The following is an 18,288-nucleotide window of genomic DNA, read 5'->3' as shown; positions in this document are numbered from 1 at the left end:
GTTTCCGAGTGTATCAACCATTAGCGTTATCAAAGGTGTTTTTGTATCATCACCCCCCCCCCCCGACATTCTTTCATCACCATCCTCTTTCTTTTATTCAGCCTTTTGTTGCAGCCTGAAAACTGAGCCCAGCCCAAACTCTCGGCGTCAGTTCCGTGTTTGACATTTTGTGCTGTCCCGCAGTGCCGATAAAACGCCCCCAAAAGACCAGCTTTTCTTTGGGGTCTATTTAAAGTCCCCAACTGACCGAGGACATGATGATTACAAGAGGTCCGTCCATTCACACGGCTCCTGCTGAGCACCGTGAGTTACTGCACACCGCCTGTCCACCCTGACAAAGGAAAGGCTCCTGCTTTGAGACATTAGTGCATCTCAAACACACCACTTTGAGCAAGGCATTTCATGTGGAAGACTCGTAACGTGCCATCTATTCAAATGATCAGTAATGTCATTAAATCACTATGGGTGAGAGTGCAAACCACGCCTCCATTTTGGGGGGGAATATTATATCATGAATATTCTACACAGTACAGCCCCACTTTTTGCTGGGGGTGACTCCCAGCAAATGGCGGAAATCTGCGAGTAATTGATACATCCATAAAAATGTCTATTTTTAACATCCGGCTCCCTCCCCTACAAACACTCCTGCTAGCTTCACATTGGTGTTCTCCTCCGATTTCGAATCAACATTTGCAATAAAAGGGACTGTTGTAAACATTAAAATAGATTCCGCTCCAATATGCCTCAGACTATTATTAAACCCATTCAAAGTATAAAATGTATACATATTCACCAACAATTAATGACAATGTAGGACTTTTTCATCTCTCAGCAACTATGGTATGTTCAAGGACCCTTGAGCAAAGTGTGAAATCTCAATGCTTGATGAAAAATCTTATCAGTGAAGCATAAACATGAAAAATTGTGTGTGGAGGGGTGTTAGCTCTGGTACATGTATGCTGTATATTTATTATTATTATTATTATTATTATTATTATTATTATTATTATTATTATTATTATTATTATTATTATTATTATTATTATTATTATTTGTTGTTGTTAATAAAAAAATTAAAACAATATTGTTTTTATTAATATAATAATCATAATAAAATACATAAATATAATATATAAAATATAAATATATATAATATATATAATATACCTATAATATGAATATAAAATATATATAAATAATATTAAAATATTAACAAAATATATATATATTTATAAATATTCACAGATTTAAGGTGAATGAGATATTTTCCCCCACAAAATTCTTTTTTTTAAAACAAAAACTAGCGAATTTGTGGGTCATGAATGCTGAATGGTAATTGTGATCCACTGTACAGAAAATGAACACAACTTCATTCCTGAAGTATTTCAACCATATTCTCCTGTCAATATTTCTTTGTTAGCCGTACTTTCAATGTGTCTCTAATATTCCATTATTATTTTGTCTTCACGCTCGGCTTGGTGTTACAGTGACTTGAGCAGTGAGCTACATTTTTTTGCCAAAAAAAAAAAAAGGAGTGCCGGTGAAAGAATAAAGAGAGTCTTTGTCATGGAGGCCCTACAGGTTGAAGCCAGGTGGGCATGAAAGCATGAGAAGATAGGTGAGCCCCCACAGTGAGCATAAGATGCCATTCACTGCGGACTAAACCACACTGTACTGTACATAAACATTATTTTGGCACTTTATGTTGAATAATAATCGGGATAAGAAGGTTTTATGATACAAATACTTAAAACACAGCATGTTACTAACCCGACAAGACATACTAAACGGCAAATTACACAAACCGAGGCAACATTTTGGTTAAGGAAAAAACACGGTAACTGAGGTTCCACTGTAAAAATGTATTCCAGTAATACGGTTATGTCCTGACTCTATTTTACTGTCGTGCAGAAGTGCATCATCAGAGGTCACTGTAAGGAATGTGGAGTGCTGTGGGGGGGCCGCTGGGGTGAGTGGGTTGTCCCGCTCCTGGAATAGCTCTCTTGGCTGCAATGTTCTGGGGAATGTAAGGCAAGACCAATGATTGGTCAGGAGGGTAAGACGGAGTGTGTGTGTGTGTGCGTGTGAGTGTGTGTGTGTGTGTGTGTATGTGTGTGCATGTGAGCAGCGAAGGTAATCAGTCAGTTATGGCATCTCTGCTGAGAGCCAGTGAGGACAAGTCAATCATTCCGCACGTTTGGGAACATCCTCTTTGCGTTTGGAGTTTGACAGCCACGCTACGTGGGGGTGCGGGGGTCCGAGCCCCACGTCTGTGCTTTCGCCACCTTATTGTTGTGGCTGCTGGGCTCTTCCTTTGTGAAACCAGATCTGACTCGTCCATCTCAGCCCCCAGAGCTCAGACAGCCAGCCCATTAGTCCTCATGCTCTGTGGGCTGACCTTTGAACCTCAGTCCAACAGTCCCGAGGTTGACCAAAACAGCCCCGGCAGGCTCTGCTAGGTCAGCGTTTTGCTGGGTCATTACAGGCTATCAGCCGCTATCTAGACGCGGGACTCGCCAAGGTCTGCAAACATTACAGGCTGTGAAGCAGGCAAGCCTGAGGACGGCCACCAAGCGGTACAGTAAGGCAACTTTAGATGGAACTTTGAGTACACAAAGGGCCTAAACGTCCCACTTTAACAGCTTGTAAAGAAACAAGAGACAGTGTGAAGAGTCTGAGGCGAGACAGCCACTTCTGGGCGAACACGAGCCAACAAGTGAGGGCATCAGGCTCTCACGGCCGAGCCTGCTGGAAGTGATGGCCCTGCAAGATTCCTGAGTTAACCTCGGCTTCTTACGCTCGCTACCCACACAGAAAATCAGAATCTCTGCCACAACATCCCCGACGAGAGGACTACTCCCTCGGCGGTGTTTGCTCAGCTGCACTGGCTTTGTGGCGGCGTATGCAGCTCCCTTGTTCCTGCTCCCTGGCTGTTTTCGCCCTCTTTCTCTGTTTGGTTTCTTTTCTCCCAACAGTTTGTAGCCTCAGTTGGTCTTTGTTTGGTCTAAGGAGGGCCTGTCTGACCATTTTAACTGACAGCCGTGAGGTCAAGAGGTCGAGTCGAGGTGGCTACCACAGGAAGTTTTGTGTCTATCCCCTCCTGGTGTCACCGTGGTGTCAAGATGTACGGTAGTCATGTAAACACCTCCGACTCACTGCCGTGGAAACCTGGCGGTACACTTACTAGTCTACAATAACCAGCGCTAACAGGGACCACAATACGATACCAACACATACGCTACTCACAAAAAGATGCAATGGATCCCAGCACATTCACAAGTCAGCATTCACAGCCCCACAAATTTGTTTTTTTTTTTTTTTGGTCCAAATCATTATTTTATTCCCTCCAGAAATACACAATTTATTATAGGTGATCATAATTTATATATATGCTAGGTTAATTGGCCACTCCAAATTGTGAGTGTGAATGGTTGTTTGTCTATATGTGCCCTGTGATTGGCTGGCCACCAGTCCAGGGTGTACCCCGCCTCTCGCCCGAAGACAGCTGGGATAGGCTCCAGCACCCCAAGCATTGTTTAAATGCTGTGCCGCTGAGTGAGGAAACGGTAGCTCTTTCTTTGGCAATTATGCTCTCACAATCTGTCAACGTATTGGAAAATGCAGTATAACAACATAACACTAATCTCATCACACAGCGACTTAACACTCAGAAGTTGTTCCTGGGATATCTACAAACATGTACCAATACGAGTGTGAGATGAAACAAACAACTTTTTTAAAGCAAGGTGTTGATTTTGCTGCCACATCATCTTTGGGAACAGTCGTGTATATGTGTATTATTCTTATAGGAAATATTCAAATATTGGGTTTTGGTTAGAGTCCGAACCAACTGACTATTTTCAACTGTACACAATCAAGCTAATGTCATCATACACATATAGTCAGATTTTTTTAAAATATGGAGTTTTACTTATGTCTTTACTTCCTATTTAGCCTCTGATTTATTATTTATTGACATATTAATCACTTTTATGTATCGAGAATACAGCAGTAGTACTGTAGTTACTGTGCAGTGGAAAAGCGTCATGAGTGTGTCTAACCTGCAAAGACGCGTAACCGTTTGCGTCGCGGTGGCGGTCCCAGGCCAGAGACACCGGTGCATTCGTCCTCATCATCACAGTCGCCACTCTCAAATCCCTCTTCGCCTTCTTCGCCATCCACACCTCCTGCGCGCGTCCGGGCCCTCCAGCGCTTCTCGGATACCGCCACAAGCCGCAGCAACTGCGGGAGAAAAGATTGCACCACATAAGCATTTACGACATGAAAATATGCCATTTGATATTGGACCGTGTGGTTCATCCAAAGCTAATATTACAATCATAAGCCATGAATATTGTTTTCTTATCTACGTCAGTATTGTTATTTTTACCCCAATGTGATTCATTCCGAGGTCTGTGGCTGCGCTGTATAATTTACTAGTAGAAAAACAAAGAGCGGGGCACACATATTTAGCTTTACGAGCAAACATTGCCTTGTTTGGTTGTCTTTGGGCAACAGGGATAAAATAACTTGACATAAAACACTTCTCCAGTTTCACTTGACCAAGACTCCAGTTTCACTGGATCACGACTGCAACTTGTTGCGCGTGTGCGACTTCCATGCAGGAGTTCCTCCTAAGTCAGTCGGAGGAGTCAAGCTTCCCATCACCAGCAGCCACGTCGGATCAATGTAGAGTTTTAGGTATTTAACCACGACCGAGAGGCTAAAAGTTCAGTCTTGTGGTGGAAAAAAAGCACGAGTGATTTCAGAGATGACCTGGCCTGTCACTCACTGCCCATCGCACATGATTGAAAGCCCTGCCAAGCTCGCAGATGTGATAAATTCCAACCGGCTGCTTCCTTTTCATCTCCCCGCTGCGCCTCCTCGCATGGTTTTCATCCACTTCCTTCCTCTCTGCATACAGTGAAGAAAATAAGTATTTGAACACCCTGCTATTTTGCTATTTCTCCCACTTAGAAATCATGGAGGGGTCTGAAATTTTCATCGTAGGTGCATGTCCACTGTGAGAGAGATAAACTAAAAAGAAAAATCCAGAAATCACAATGCATGATTTTTTAACAATTTATTTGTGTGATACAGCTGCAAATAAGTATTTGAACACCTGTGTATCATCTAGAATTCTGACCCTGAAAGACCTGTTAGTCTGCCCATTAGAAGTCCACCTGCACTCCATGTATCATCCTGAATCAGATGCACCTGTTTGAGGTCGTTAGCTGCATAAAGACACCTGTCCACCCCATACAATCAGTAAGACTTTAACTTGTAACATGGCGAAGACCAAAGAGCTGTCCAAAGACACCAGAGACAAAATTGTACACCTCCACAAGGCTGGAAAGGGCTACGGAGCAATTACCAAGCAGCTTGGTGAAAAAAGGTCCACTGTTGGAGCTATCATTAGAAAATGGAAGAAGCTAAACATGACGGTCAATCTCAATCGGAGTGGAGCCCCATGCAAGATATCACCTCGTGGGGTCTCAATGATTCTAAGAAAGGTGAGGAATCAGCCCAGAACTACACGACAGGACTTGGTCAATGACCTGAAAAGAGCTGGGACCACCGTTTCCAAGGTTACTGTAGGTAATACACTAAGACGTCATGATGTGAAATCATGCATGGCACGAAAGGTTCCCCTGCTTAAACCAGCACATGTCAAGGCCCGTCTTAAGTTTGCATATGACCATTTGGATGATACAGAGGAGTCATGGGAGAAAGTTTTATGGTCAGATGAGACCAAAATAGAACTTTTTGGTCATAATTCCAATAAGCGTGTTTGGAGGAAGAAGAATGAAGAGTACAATCCGAAGAACACCATCCCTACTGTGAAGCATGGGGGTGGTAGCATCATGCTTTGGGGGTGTTTTTCTGCACATGGGACAGGATGAGTGCACTGCATTAAAGAGAGGATGACTGGGGCCGTGTATTGTGAGATTTTGGGGAACAACCTCCTTCCCTCTGTCAGAGCATTGAAGATGGGTCGTGGCTGGGTCTTCCAACACGACAACGACCCGAAGCACACAGCCAGGAAAACCAAGGAGTGGCTCCGTAAGAAGCATATCAAGGTTCTAGCATGGCCCAGCCAGTCTCCAGACCTGAACCCAATCGAAAATCTTTGGAGGGAGCTCAAACTCCGTGTTTCTCAGCGACAGCCCAGAAACCTGACTGATCTAGAGAAGATCTGTGTGGAGGAGTGGGCCAAGATCCCTCCTGCAGTATGTGCAAACCTGGTGAAAAACTACAGGAAACGTTTGACCTCTGTAATAGCAAACAAAGGCTACTGTACCAAATATTAACATTCATTTTCTCAGGTGTTCAAATACTTATTTGCAGCTGTATCACACAAATAAATTGTTAAAAAATCATGCATTGTGATTTCTGGATTTTTCTTTTTAGTTTATCTCTCTCACAGTGGACATGCACCTACGATGAAAATTTCAGACCCCTCCATGATTTCTAAGTGGGAGAAATAGCAAAATAGCAGGGTGTTCAAATACTTATTTTCTTCACTGTACGTCAGCAGGCATGGTGTGTTGTTGTTCGACTTGTTTTGGGCTTTCTAACAAACAAAATTGACTTCATATGGGTTTTGTCTGCAGTCAGCTGGGATTGGACTTTGTATAAAACTGAGCTCTAATCACAAAATGACGTCAGTATGAGGATAACAACCTTGATCCCTTCCCTGTCTGTACTAAGCGGTCAATCTTGGTTTTACAAGTGAAATAAACTTGAAAGTTTTGAGCAAAGGAGAACATATCAGCGTATTCCCAGCATGACCACCCAACAAACGTCCGTTCATTTCTACTTTGTACACATGAGAATGGACAAACAAGCCTGCAAGCACTTTGATAAATGATGATACATTCGGAGATTTAGGCTCTTTAAATAGAGAACAGGTGTCGCGTTAAAATGCCTGCTAGGAACTCATTTTCTCAGTGATGAGTGGGAGTTTAATGGACTGAAGCATCTTCTTTAAGAGAGGAATTGTTTGCCCACCTAGGCCAGAGTCCTCCATGGAGTTCCACAAATTCCTTCTCATAGTCCTTAGCAACCAGTGTGGACTTTGTGAAGGGCGCCTTGTCGCCCATCGCAAGGGCAAACAAACACTGACGATGAAGCAACGCTTCAGGTTATGTTAGGGAAAAAACAACATTATGAGAACGGCGAATGTAACGGAGCTTCAGAGCTTGTGTGAACGCCACCGTGTTGAAGTGATCACCTGTCAGCATGTCAGCATACGCACCTCAACATGTAAACATGCAATCCAGCACTGCGCTGGCTGACGGGGGTAAACACGCAGCAGCGTCCAAACACTGACACTTTTCAAAACCCCAAAGTCCACCGCAACTTACAATTTTTTACATTCTTAAAATGCTACTGATTATTTTATGAAGCTTGTAATATAAAATGGAAAATAGCCTAGTAGTTCTACAGTTATGCTTTTCCACTTTTTTGACCTATAAAGGTAGGTTAGAATGTTACATTCTTGTGTTAAATGATACCAAAGTTTTAGAAAATGACGTTTGCGCATTTGGAAGTGAGCCTTGAAAGAGTTTTGGGATGGCGGACTTCCTTATAGATGATTCACAGGTAGGCGTGGGCGTGCCCGGAGGCGGGAAAAAAATTAAAAAGTTTCAGCCGGAAGCACAAATCAAAGGAAATACAGCCTGAATAGGTGCAGATTCTGCTAAATCTATTATTGTGTGTAGCTTTTCTATAGGAGGCCACCGCTCAATACAAAGGGGCGAAAAATTAGCATAATCGGCCTCCCATGTTAAATTAAAAAAATCTCATCACTAATTATGACTTTTCATGGTTAAACATACTTGATAAAATATTAACTCAAGATGTATTTATACGTCTTTTTAGGCAAAAAGAGATGATGATGATGGAACTGCACAATTTAAGACATCATGTTCGGTGCGGTTTTAAGCCGTAAAAGTGCATTTGATTAGAACTTGATGGGCATCTTTGCCTTGTGAAAGAGCGTTCTGCAGCAACCAGGAAGTATAGACGTAAAACAGGTTCAAGGTGCATAGTTCCAGCCTTACACAAGGGGAACAGGGTCAGTATCAAGGCAGATATAAATACCAACGCATGAGACTAACAATGTTTTTTTGGGAATTAAAAAAAGCAGTCAGCAGTGTAATTATAGCTGTGGTTAAAGTGAGCAGTAGCGCTGAGCTTCAACATAAAGTGGGGGGGTTGGGGGGGGGGGTGCTGTGGACGTCTGTGGCAGGGTGCGGTGACTTCTCCCAATTGGCTTCCTGCCTCCACCTCGCCGGCGGCAGCAGGAGAGACCTGGGATGTACACTTTTGTGTCAAAAGTGACGCTGCTCTTTTGGCCCCAGGGATCTGAGCTCCCTCCGCATTTGCCACTAAAGAGAGAAACCTCAAGTTGGAATCATTAGCAGTTAAACCAGACAAAAAACCCACAGCAAAAAGGACAACGGGGACAAATAAAAGAGACATTTTCGAGAAATATTCAGTATGCTTCCCAGCACTTCCTCCAGACTGCACACAGAACCCAAACTAGTGTGGAATTGTCTTGGATGCAAACCAGCCCAGACCCAGGAACCACAATTCTGTCACGGCTTACCTCACGTGACATGAACTCCACACGGGGTCACACCGGGAAGAGCAACGCGGCTCTCCCTGATTGATCTTTCCGTTCACTGTTGCACTTCTCACTTGGAATAGGAAGGACAAACGTGAGGGAAACGTGTACCGTCTTGTATATCTTGTACGCATATAGAACCTACATTGCTGCTACCGGGAGTGACAGACAGCAGTTGAGTCATGAAGACGGAACACGTGTCGAAAAAAAGGGTCTCCGTGTCAGGTTCTGTGTTATGTCCTCCTCGGTGGAGAGGACATGTCTGGGCAAGATGCTCATGACTCGGCTCAGACGGAATCTGCTGCTCACAAAGTTTCTATCAATGCCTCAACACATCTTGGCTACAAATCTAATCTACGCGACTTGGGGCCCGAGTTCCCTGAGAGGCTATTGCCTTTCCTTTTTAGTTCAAGTTTTTTGCAAAAGTCTTAGTTTCCCTTATCAATTACCTCGGAACTCAAAGCTTAAAATGCAGGAAAATTTTAAAAGACTCTTTTGAAGGTGCCTAACTTAGTGGTCAATTACTCTTGACCTATAAATCAGCCCAGCTAATGCTAATAAACAAAAAGGCTGAAAATAAACTCATTCATTCGTTTTCCACTGCTTATCCTCACGAGGGTCGCAGGGGGTGCTGGAGCCTATCCCAGCTGCCTATCCCAACTATGGACAATTTGGAGTCGCCAATTAACCTAATTAATCTGTAATTTATCATCCCCCATTTTTCTAGTCTCTGTGGTTTTAATGTGTGCTCATTTATTCAAAGTCCCTTCGAGGAGACTACGGCAAAGTCCAAGCAGTTTTTTGCCCATAAATGGGGAAGCACACCCGCCCATGTAATGAGACAAACACAATTTGACAGGCAGTTATAGTTGTATGATATTCATGTTATTCATATATATATTATTCATGTAGTCTGGAATTGCATTGCAATTGTAATGTCATAGAAAAGTGTGATGGAAAGTCGTTCTTCCTGACTCCGATGTGTCATGGATATAAATAAGTTCGCAGGCACCTTCACAACAAGCTGTCAACTCAAAGACAGCATGCCTCCTTTTCGTCAAATGAACTATGTAATTAAAATCAAATTACCATTACATCATCGTAACAATATGTCAGACATCAGCCTGAGCCAAAAAACTGTAACTGGGAGGGAAAAAAAAACTTGGGTCCAAGTCCCTGAAACTCACATGAATAGGGTGGGGTTCCTCTGGTCTGTGTCTGATTTGTTTCCTGATGAACCTAAACAAGATCTGATCAGAAGACGAGGATGACAACGCTCAAAACAAAAGTAAAACTGATTTATGTTTGTCCGTAAGTGGCTGCCTTACAGCCACAAGGTTTTGGCTTCCACTTGCTTGCTTGCTATCACAGCAACGTAACGAATCTCTGATTACACAAATGACATCGTAAAACACGCACAAACCACATTTATTTTCAAAGTCACAAGTGCGGCTTTTATTTCCCAGCTTTGTGAGCAAAAGTATTGGGACAGGGCTGCACAGTGAGCAAGTGGTTAGCACACAGACCTCACAGCTAGGAGACCCGAGTTCAATTCCACCCTCGGCCATCTCTGTGTGGAGTTTGCATGTTCTCCCCGTGCATGTGTGCTTTTTTTCCGGGTACTCCGGTTTCCTCCCACATTCCAAAAACATGCTAGGTTAATTAGCCACTCCAAATTGTCCATAGGTATGAATGTGAGTGTGAATGGTTGTTTGTCTATATGTGCCCTGTGATTGGCTGGCCACCAGTCCAGGGTGTACCCCGCCTCTCGCCCGAAGACAGCTGGGATAGGCTCCAGCACCCCACGATGAATGAATGAGTATTGGAACATGTGACTATTGGGTGCGTTTTGCTGTCTGATTGCATTGCTTAATCAATCAATATTATGGATGATGGATGATAGACTAAGGTAGGATAGGTTTTGCCTGTGTAGACTGCGTTCCGAGGTAAAAACAACCTGAAAAGAGAGCTGTCTACAAGTGAAAACCCCAATTGGGAATCAGTCAAAACCACTGCACAAACATCGGGCATCGCCACTCCAACCTTTAGGAATGTCCCGAAGAAGAAAGAAACCACTGATGTACTAAGTAACCAAGGAAAACATCAACAATTGATGGCAGAAACAATGTGAGTTGGAAAGAAACTCCATATTTGTCTCATATTCATCTTTTGATGTCAAAGACAAATAAAAAAATAACAATGAAGGAATTTTGCTCAGTATTCCAGTAATTCCGGAGGGCACGGTACCCTCAGTTTCTCTGGTAGTTATTTACTTAGCGTCAGGAGGATAAAGGAGTAAGCAAAGCATCCCAGCAGGCACTTTCCATGGTCTGAGTCATGGAACGCTGCAGTTCCACCTGCCGCTCCTGGCCCATTACTCAACTTTTATGAACGTGAAAGGTATGGAGGCCAACAAGGTTTGCTCACTCTGCTTTTCTTTCTCTCTCATTCGTCTTTCCGCCACCAACGCAAACCCAGGCCGCCCCCCTTAGCCAACCCCTGCGCTCCTCTGGGTCTGTCACGCAACGCTCACTCTGCCTCAGACTGTCAGACGGTTAACGCAGACAAGAATAATTTCCTGATGTTAATTCCAGTCGTAACACAAACACAGAGAAGAAAAGCAGCTCTGCGGTCGTTAAAGTGGGTGCGGACCCGTTCCACCTTTGTGACTAAGCCCACAACTTTATTTCCAGATTCCTCCGTTTGGACTGGAAAGTGGAATTTATCTTTTGTTGGCAGGGGCTACGTTTCCTGTGTCAATTATCTTGAGAGGTTTACATATTTTAGAGATATGAAATTAAACAATTTGTTGCCATGCCACAAAGCAGCCATTTGAGTGTTTATTAGCTGAGATGCTGAGATCAAGGCACGAGTGCCGTGTCCTGCATTAAATGTTTCTGGTATGACAGCAATTTTCAACCGTTTTGAGGGACCCTCAATGAAAATCTTGACTCATGTCTGTGAATGTGTCTGATTGTCTGCATGAGGTTGAAGAGTTTAAAAAAAAAGTCCCATTCTGTCGTGGCTGCTGGACGTGAAATCAGATTACGCTCCTCAGACAATCTCTTTTTGTCTGCTGCTCGTCTCCTTTACACGTTATCGCCGTGGTTCCCAGAGTCATGTGTTGCTAAGAAACCCTCGCTTTCATCAGCAGATGGTCACTGCATGTCCCATGATCACACCTTGGAGAAGCTGAAGGTACTAGAAGGTGGGATCCTTGTTTGATTATTATGGGTTAAATTAATGATCAACCATGCCAGTGTCATGCTGCGGTCCGGAGAAGCTCAGCATCCCATGGCTGATGCCAAGTCAAGTCAATTTGATGTTTTTGGGCTTTCCACATGGAGAAGGTCTAGATCAGAGATGTCCAACGTGCATTTCATTCATTCATTCATTTTCTTCCGCTTATCCTCACAAGGGTCACAGGGGGTGCTGGAACCTATCCCAGCTGTCTTCAGTCAAGAGGCAGGGTACATCCTGGACTGGTGGCCAGCCAATCACGTGACTGCGCGCTAACCACTCGATTGCCGTGCAGCCCCTTTTTTTTCATTTTAAAATATATATTTTTACAAGTCATTAAAAGTCATTTACAAGTCAAAAAGTGAACAGAAAAATGAACCAGTGATTGATTGGTCACAACCAATTAATGAAATATTATACCTGTCAAGACGTCAAAAGTCAAGCTCAAAAACATTTATTATAATATACAATATAAATTGGCAAAATAATCAAAATTTTTTTTACTGGTTTCAAGTCAAATTTTCTTGTTCTGTTGGGAGTTTATTTTTATTTTTATGATATTTTAGTAAACATTACAAGCCAATTGGACTTCTTAGTCAAATACAATAATTTCCGAAATGTAATCTTGCTTTAATACTGTATGTTTTGGAAAATGTATTGGTAACAATCAAAACTAGAAAAATTGGTCTGTAAATAAAAACTGTAAAACTGCAAATAGTATTGCAAGGAAATGGCTGAGCAGAGCTGACATCAACTGTAATGAATTCAGTAACGGACATGCGGGTCTCTTCGGGGTGCCATCTTTATCATTAACACGCTGATTATTATAGAAGTCCGACCTTGTGGGGCTCGCTGATTCAGCTTTGGGTTGCCTGGGGAGTCATCAGAGGCACATCCTATGGGACAGATCTTCGTACTTTGCCACCCCCCATCTGTCTAGTACATGTGACACACACCCTGATAGGCAAAGGGGGCCAATGATAAAAGTTTGGAGAGTTCGGGAGAGGAGCCTCGGCTCTGCTGTGCCTGCCCCAAACAAAAGGCGGAGGAGGTCTTTGACCCTCACATGGAGACCCTCTGATGACCTAGCACAGACAGGAAACAGGAAGTGTGACCCCTGACCTGTTTTGCAGGGGGGAGGGATCCTGTTTCACAGGAACATGTGACCGTGCCCAGTGACAACAAGCCCAGGATGTCAGGAACTGCAGCAGGAAGACTCAGCTGTCCATAAGCTGGTGCGCTGGTGCGCTGGTGCGCCTCCTGCTCAACTCGTAAAAAGTAAGAAAAGAACAAATAATGTCGGACTGACAGCCAAAAGCCAGAAATAAAAACACTGCGGTGAGGCTTGAGCAACGGGACTTTTATAACCTCGCCGTGTCATAATTACACCCAGTGCAGTGGGGTGGCTGTGGTGTGAGAGTGGGCACCGAGAGGCGACCCTGACATGAGCCTCCAGGCTTTGGGGGAGGGGGGGGGGTGGCGAAGGTAAAAGGAGGAATGGGTGGCAGTGCAAGAAGGGATGGTTGGGCCTCATTAGCAGGCAGACTAATTGGGGGGAAAAGAGCCCTCACATGCTCTGTCTGACCCCCCAGCCAGCAGGGGAGAGGCTGCAGTGGGAGTGTGTGGATGTGGGGATGTCTGAGTAAGGGGGGGTTATCTGCTCGTTAGATTCCTTAAGTTAAAGAACCATAACTCTGATCTTAAACCTAGCATGAAGCCCCAAGCCGCCCACCTGAAAGGATAACGTGCGTGTGGCGCCCTGACGAGGAAGGCAACTTCGCCTGCATAAATGCCCCCCCCCCCCATCACACACAAACCCCCACGGCTCCTCAGAGGTTTACACCAGGTGTCACACTTCATTTAAAGAACCCTCATGGCTTAGCCCCCCCCCCCCGCTCACAAATATAGCAGAATAACAAGCCTCCTTCCTCCGCCGATGCAGTTCACCCACATAAAATCCAGGAGGGCAAGAGGATGAAGGACCTGAGGGGATGTATTAAATAACGCTTGAAAAGCCTCGGTAAATAACATCAAACGAGTCTGCCTCTTTGACTGGAGGGGCTGGAATGGTTTGGTTAGCAAGTTTACAAAACAGCAGGCCCCGTCTCACACCCACGGTGTCCATTAGTCTGATTGGAGCACCCAGTAGGAAAAGGCCTCTGCATGATTACGTCTAGTTGATATCAGCAACGTGCACATTTTTTATATTTTCAAAGGCTATTTCAGGCCCCCGCTTTATGTTGGGGAGGGCGGATCGATCCAAATATGGATGGAGTATAGATCAATATTGGTGTTATCAATGTTTTTCAGTTCTTTTCTGTGTTTACTTACACGTATATCTGTGTTTTTTTGTTGTGTGGTATTAGTATATTCCTAGATTATTTAGAAACTTCACTTTTTTTAAGCTAATTTGCAATATTTACTTATAGCAATCAATATTTGAGATTGTCTTACTGTGCTATTTAACTGTTCACACAAACACTTGTTGATTAAAATGCTTACAATATTTTTCCACTTTGCACTCCCGTTTTGCATATTCATGAATAAACCATTGTAATTTTATGGTTGAATATGTCATATTATTAATTACAATCAGCAAATTCATTCATTCATTTTCTACCGCTTATCCTCACGAGGGTCGCAGGCGTGCTGGAGCCTATCCCAGCTGTCTTCGGGCGAGAGGCAAGGTACACCCTGGACTGGTGGCCAGCCAATCCCAGGGCACATATAGACAAACAACCATTCACACTCACATTCATACCTATGGACAATTTGGAGTGGCCAATTAACCTAGCATGTTTTAGGAATCGTTTTTGGAACCGGAGTACTCTGAGAAAACCCATGCATGCACGGGGAGAACATGCAAACTCCACACAGAGATGGCCGAGGGTGGAATCGAACTCAGGTCTCCTAGCTGTGTGGCCTGCACGCTAACCATTCAACTATATATCAGCAAATATTACATATTTGTTGCTTATATTGAGCATTTTCAAGCAACAAATGTCTATATGACGTAACACACAAATATAAGGCATTCAGAAGAGGCATTCAAAGACGCTGGGATATGTAGTATTCAACACTGATTGCTTGGTGAGACGCAGGAATGTGCAGAATGTACAGAAACCGGACATAATAAAATAATAACAAGGAATTGGCAGCAGACGCGTACGTAGTACGTCTGGACGTGTATTTACTTGGGATCAGATTGATACCCAAATTGTCAGCCTTGGCCACGCCCACTTTATGTTAAAGCCATCGTATAGAAATCACAAGCAAATCTAATCTGCTGGAATTACGTGTGTGTTGATATGAGCTTCCATAAGGTGTCATGCACACGCTGGCCAGGCTCTGGTGCCTCTTGAGGAAGTGAGACTGTGTGATGGAATTTTTGGCACTCGGGATCTGGTTTATTTTCCACCCCTGGATTCCTGTTCTACCTGCAGGATTTTCCCAGGTTCTGGCTTCAATTAGGCTGGGAAGCTGGAAGCAGAGGAGGAGATCTAGAGGGCTTTAGAGGGAAGGACGAGGCGGCGGGGTGAAGGAGGGAAGGAGCTGGAGTCTGTCACACACAAGTCAGCCCAGCTGGAGCCGTGGAAAGACGACCAAGAAGATAAAACGTGTACAGTACACACAATTTCAAGATGGCTTCTAATGAAGCGATTTGAACAAAAAGCTTGTTGTGTCGTTCATGTATCTCTCCGGAGGGTGGCATTGCCAAGGTGAGCTTGTCAGAACAAGTCCCAGGAGGTCTGACCCCCTAAATTGCAAATTCATCCGACAAATGAGTAAGGAACGCTCCGTAATCAAAGACCAATCACATAATTGCTCCATTTCGCTACTAGCTCAACCATCTCCTGTGAGATTAGCTGTTGAGAGCAGAAACATGATACTCTGGGAAGTTGAACAGATGTGGAGCAAAACAAGCTCATCTCCAGCGAACATGAACACATCATCAAAATAATATGTTCTCATTGAAGTCCCTGAATTCCACACAGGAGCTGTCTGGGCCACGTCTCACCATGGAAACGTCAAACTGCAGAGAAGCAGGAAGCTATGTAACGGCATCGGCGCAGTCGAGATGTGCTGCGTTCATGGACACTTGACTGTGTCAACGCTGATATAGTCCAAACGGCACAGATAAGACCTCACACGGCGCCGCGGAGGAAGCTTCCACAAAAGTGTCTTTTGTCTTCATCCATTTATAGGCAACAGATTGTGTTCAACTTGGATGGGGCTCAGTCGTCATATCAGCTGTGTTAGGCGTGAGAAAACGGATACAATGTTTTTTTTTTTCTGTCATGTGTTTTCTTTTGGGCCCCCCCCCTCCCAGACTGCCTCTTACGACTGTTGATACTTGAATCAACGCTGGCAATGTGAGAAATGACACATTTCCGTTGTGTCGCTGCATTTGGCAGGGCTTTCGTCACAGAGCACTTTGGAAGGCGCAGAGAAAAGAAGATTCACACTGGAAGAAAGTATAAAGTACAATACATCTCTTTTTTGATGAAGAAAAAAAAATGAAATATGTGTATTTTTGCTGCTATGTTTAGGCCAGGGGTCGGCAACCTTTAGCATCATCTGGGCTCATTTCCACCAAATTAAAACCCACAAAACCTGAAATCTGAGCTCTAAATTGAAGATGACGATAATATATTGAAGCAAATGTATTTTCTCTTTAATTAAAGCAGTTCATTCAGTTATAATGGCTGTAGAGGGAGCCATAGCCCCCTCCAGTGGACACAGGCTGTCATTGCAACTAAACGAGCTGCTTTGATGGGAAGCAATGCATGATGGGAAGAAGTTAATCTTGTTTTTTTTTAATTAATTTTATTCTACACTGATATTGGTACTTGTCTTGTATATTTCCTATCTACCTTTTGTATATTAAGTTGCTGTGTGATGATTTTAGCTTTCTTTCGTAGATGACACTGTGAGTTAGACTGTTATATTGCGTAATGACCTCCTGCGATTTCCAACGGGTCGATAAGTTTGTCATGTCATCAAATGCAACTTTAAATTTAGGGAAAAAAACTGTGGAATTTGTTCCAAAAGGTTTCACCATTTGAACAGTGAAGTTGCAAGGGATAACTTAGAGGCAGGTATAATAAATACTAGTATGTGTATATCCATGTGCAAGCATTTATTTAGTCCGTGTGCTAAAGTTGCGCTGTGTGTGCCACATGTGTTACTTGTTGTGTTATTTTTGCTCGCACTTGGAGTGCGGTAGGCGTTTGGGTTGATGACATCCTGTTGGTTTGTGATGTGTGAGTAAGGGATGCACTGCAATTACAGAGCACCTCCTCAAGCAAGTTGAAATTTGCCCGTGACTATGTCACGTGCAAGCTTGCCACACTGTTCTGGCATTGAGTAATTCATCCCTGAATATTTATAAATGACATGGCTTTTCTATCAATTAAAGGCCTACTTATGGACACTCAACAACAACAATCTAAAAAAATGATGTTTCGGGAGTCTAATAGCTTTCAAAGTCTAAAAGTCTAAAATGTGTCCCGATGCTGAAAGGGTGGTCTGTGTTTTAAGTGTTCCACTGCGCACAACCAAAACAAAAACGGCGCACCACAAGGCTGTTGTAATGTTTGTTCTTATAACACATCCACAGCAAAGTATACACGGCCTGCAACTCTTGCAATTATTTACATACGTCAAACCCAAAAGACACACAAAGCAGGTCAAGCGGTTGCAGTGCATGCGTGTCGTGTTCTACACATGTGGTGTTCTACACGTGTGGTGTTCTACACGTGTACTGCCATCGTCAACTAACGGCTTGGCCAGAAGTCGTTTTTGCATTCCGCAAAATGGACACTGTGGAGTCACAAGGCGTGTTCATATTTGAAGTGGTACGTTTTTTGCTGTTTAGGAAGGTCATAAACAGTTTTCTATCGCAGTTCTTCAAAACATTTATTAATGAATAAATAATGCCGGTTTTGTGGGTGACTATGGCCTATTATTTGTCAAAAAAATATTGAAAGACAAGTTATGTGTGGTAGCCACTTGGTGTGAGTAATGAGACACTGCCTTTCATTACATTACCTTAACTTGGAACCACAGATGCAGACTCTGACAAGATATCGTGGAAAACACTTCTCCCAAGCAGTGTGGAAGTGGTACGTTTTTTGCTGTTTAGAATGTCATAAATGGGTTTTCTATGCTCTAACTACAAAAATATTCCAGTTATTAATATTGAATATTGAATACTACTTTGCAGAAATTCCTTCTGAGGATGAAATTTTAAATATGGGAAATTTACTGGAAAAAAAATAGAGGAGATTCCCAGGGTCAACTGTAAACATATTGATTGTCTCTTATCAGGTGGCTACTGGAAAGGCTTGACTGATTGGCTGTCTTGTTTTCTCCAATTACATTCGAAAAAAGATGAATACGGATATGAAGCAAAC

At 43.4% G+C, this 18,288-nt stretch overlaps 1 protein-coding gene across 1 annotated transcript in view; it reads right to left on the bottom strand.

Annotated features, from left to right (window-relative positions):
- gpc3 (glypican 3) overlaps positions 1-18,288 on the bottom strand; it is an 86,853-nt gene that overhangs the window by 13,086 nt on the left and 55,479 nt on the right. The window contains exon 7 of the mRNA XM_058063678.2: positions 4,062-4,242. Within this exon, the coding sequence (XP_057919661.2) occupies positions 4,062-4,242 (181 nt within the window). The remainder of the gene's footprint in view (positions 1-4,061; positions 4,243-18,288) is intronic.

This window comes from Doryrhamphus excisus, linkage group LG22 (genome assembly GCF_037039965.1).
Source record: "Doryrhamphus excisus strain RoL-2023G ecotype Guam linkage group LG22, RoL_Dexc_Guam_v1.1, whole genome shotgun sequence".
Taxonomy (NCBI): Eukaryota; Metazoa; Chordata; class Actinopteri; order Syngnathiformes; family Syngnathidae; genus Doryrhamphus; species Doryrhamphus excisus.
Note: the sequence above shows the minus strand (reverse complement) of the source record. Positions and strands in the feature narration are given on the sequence as shown.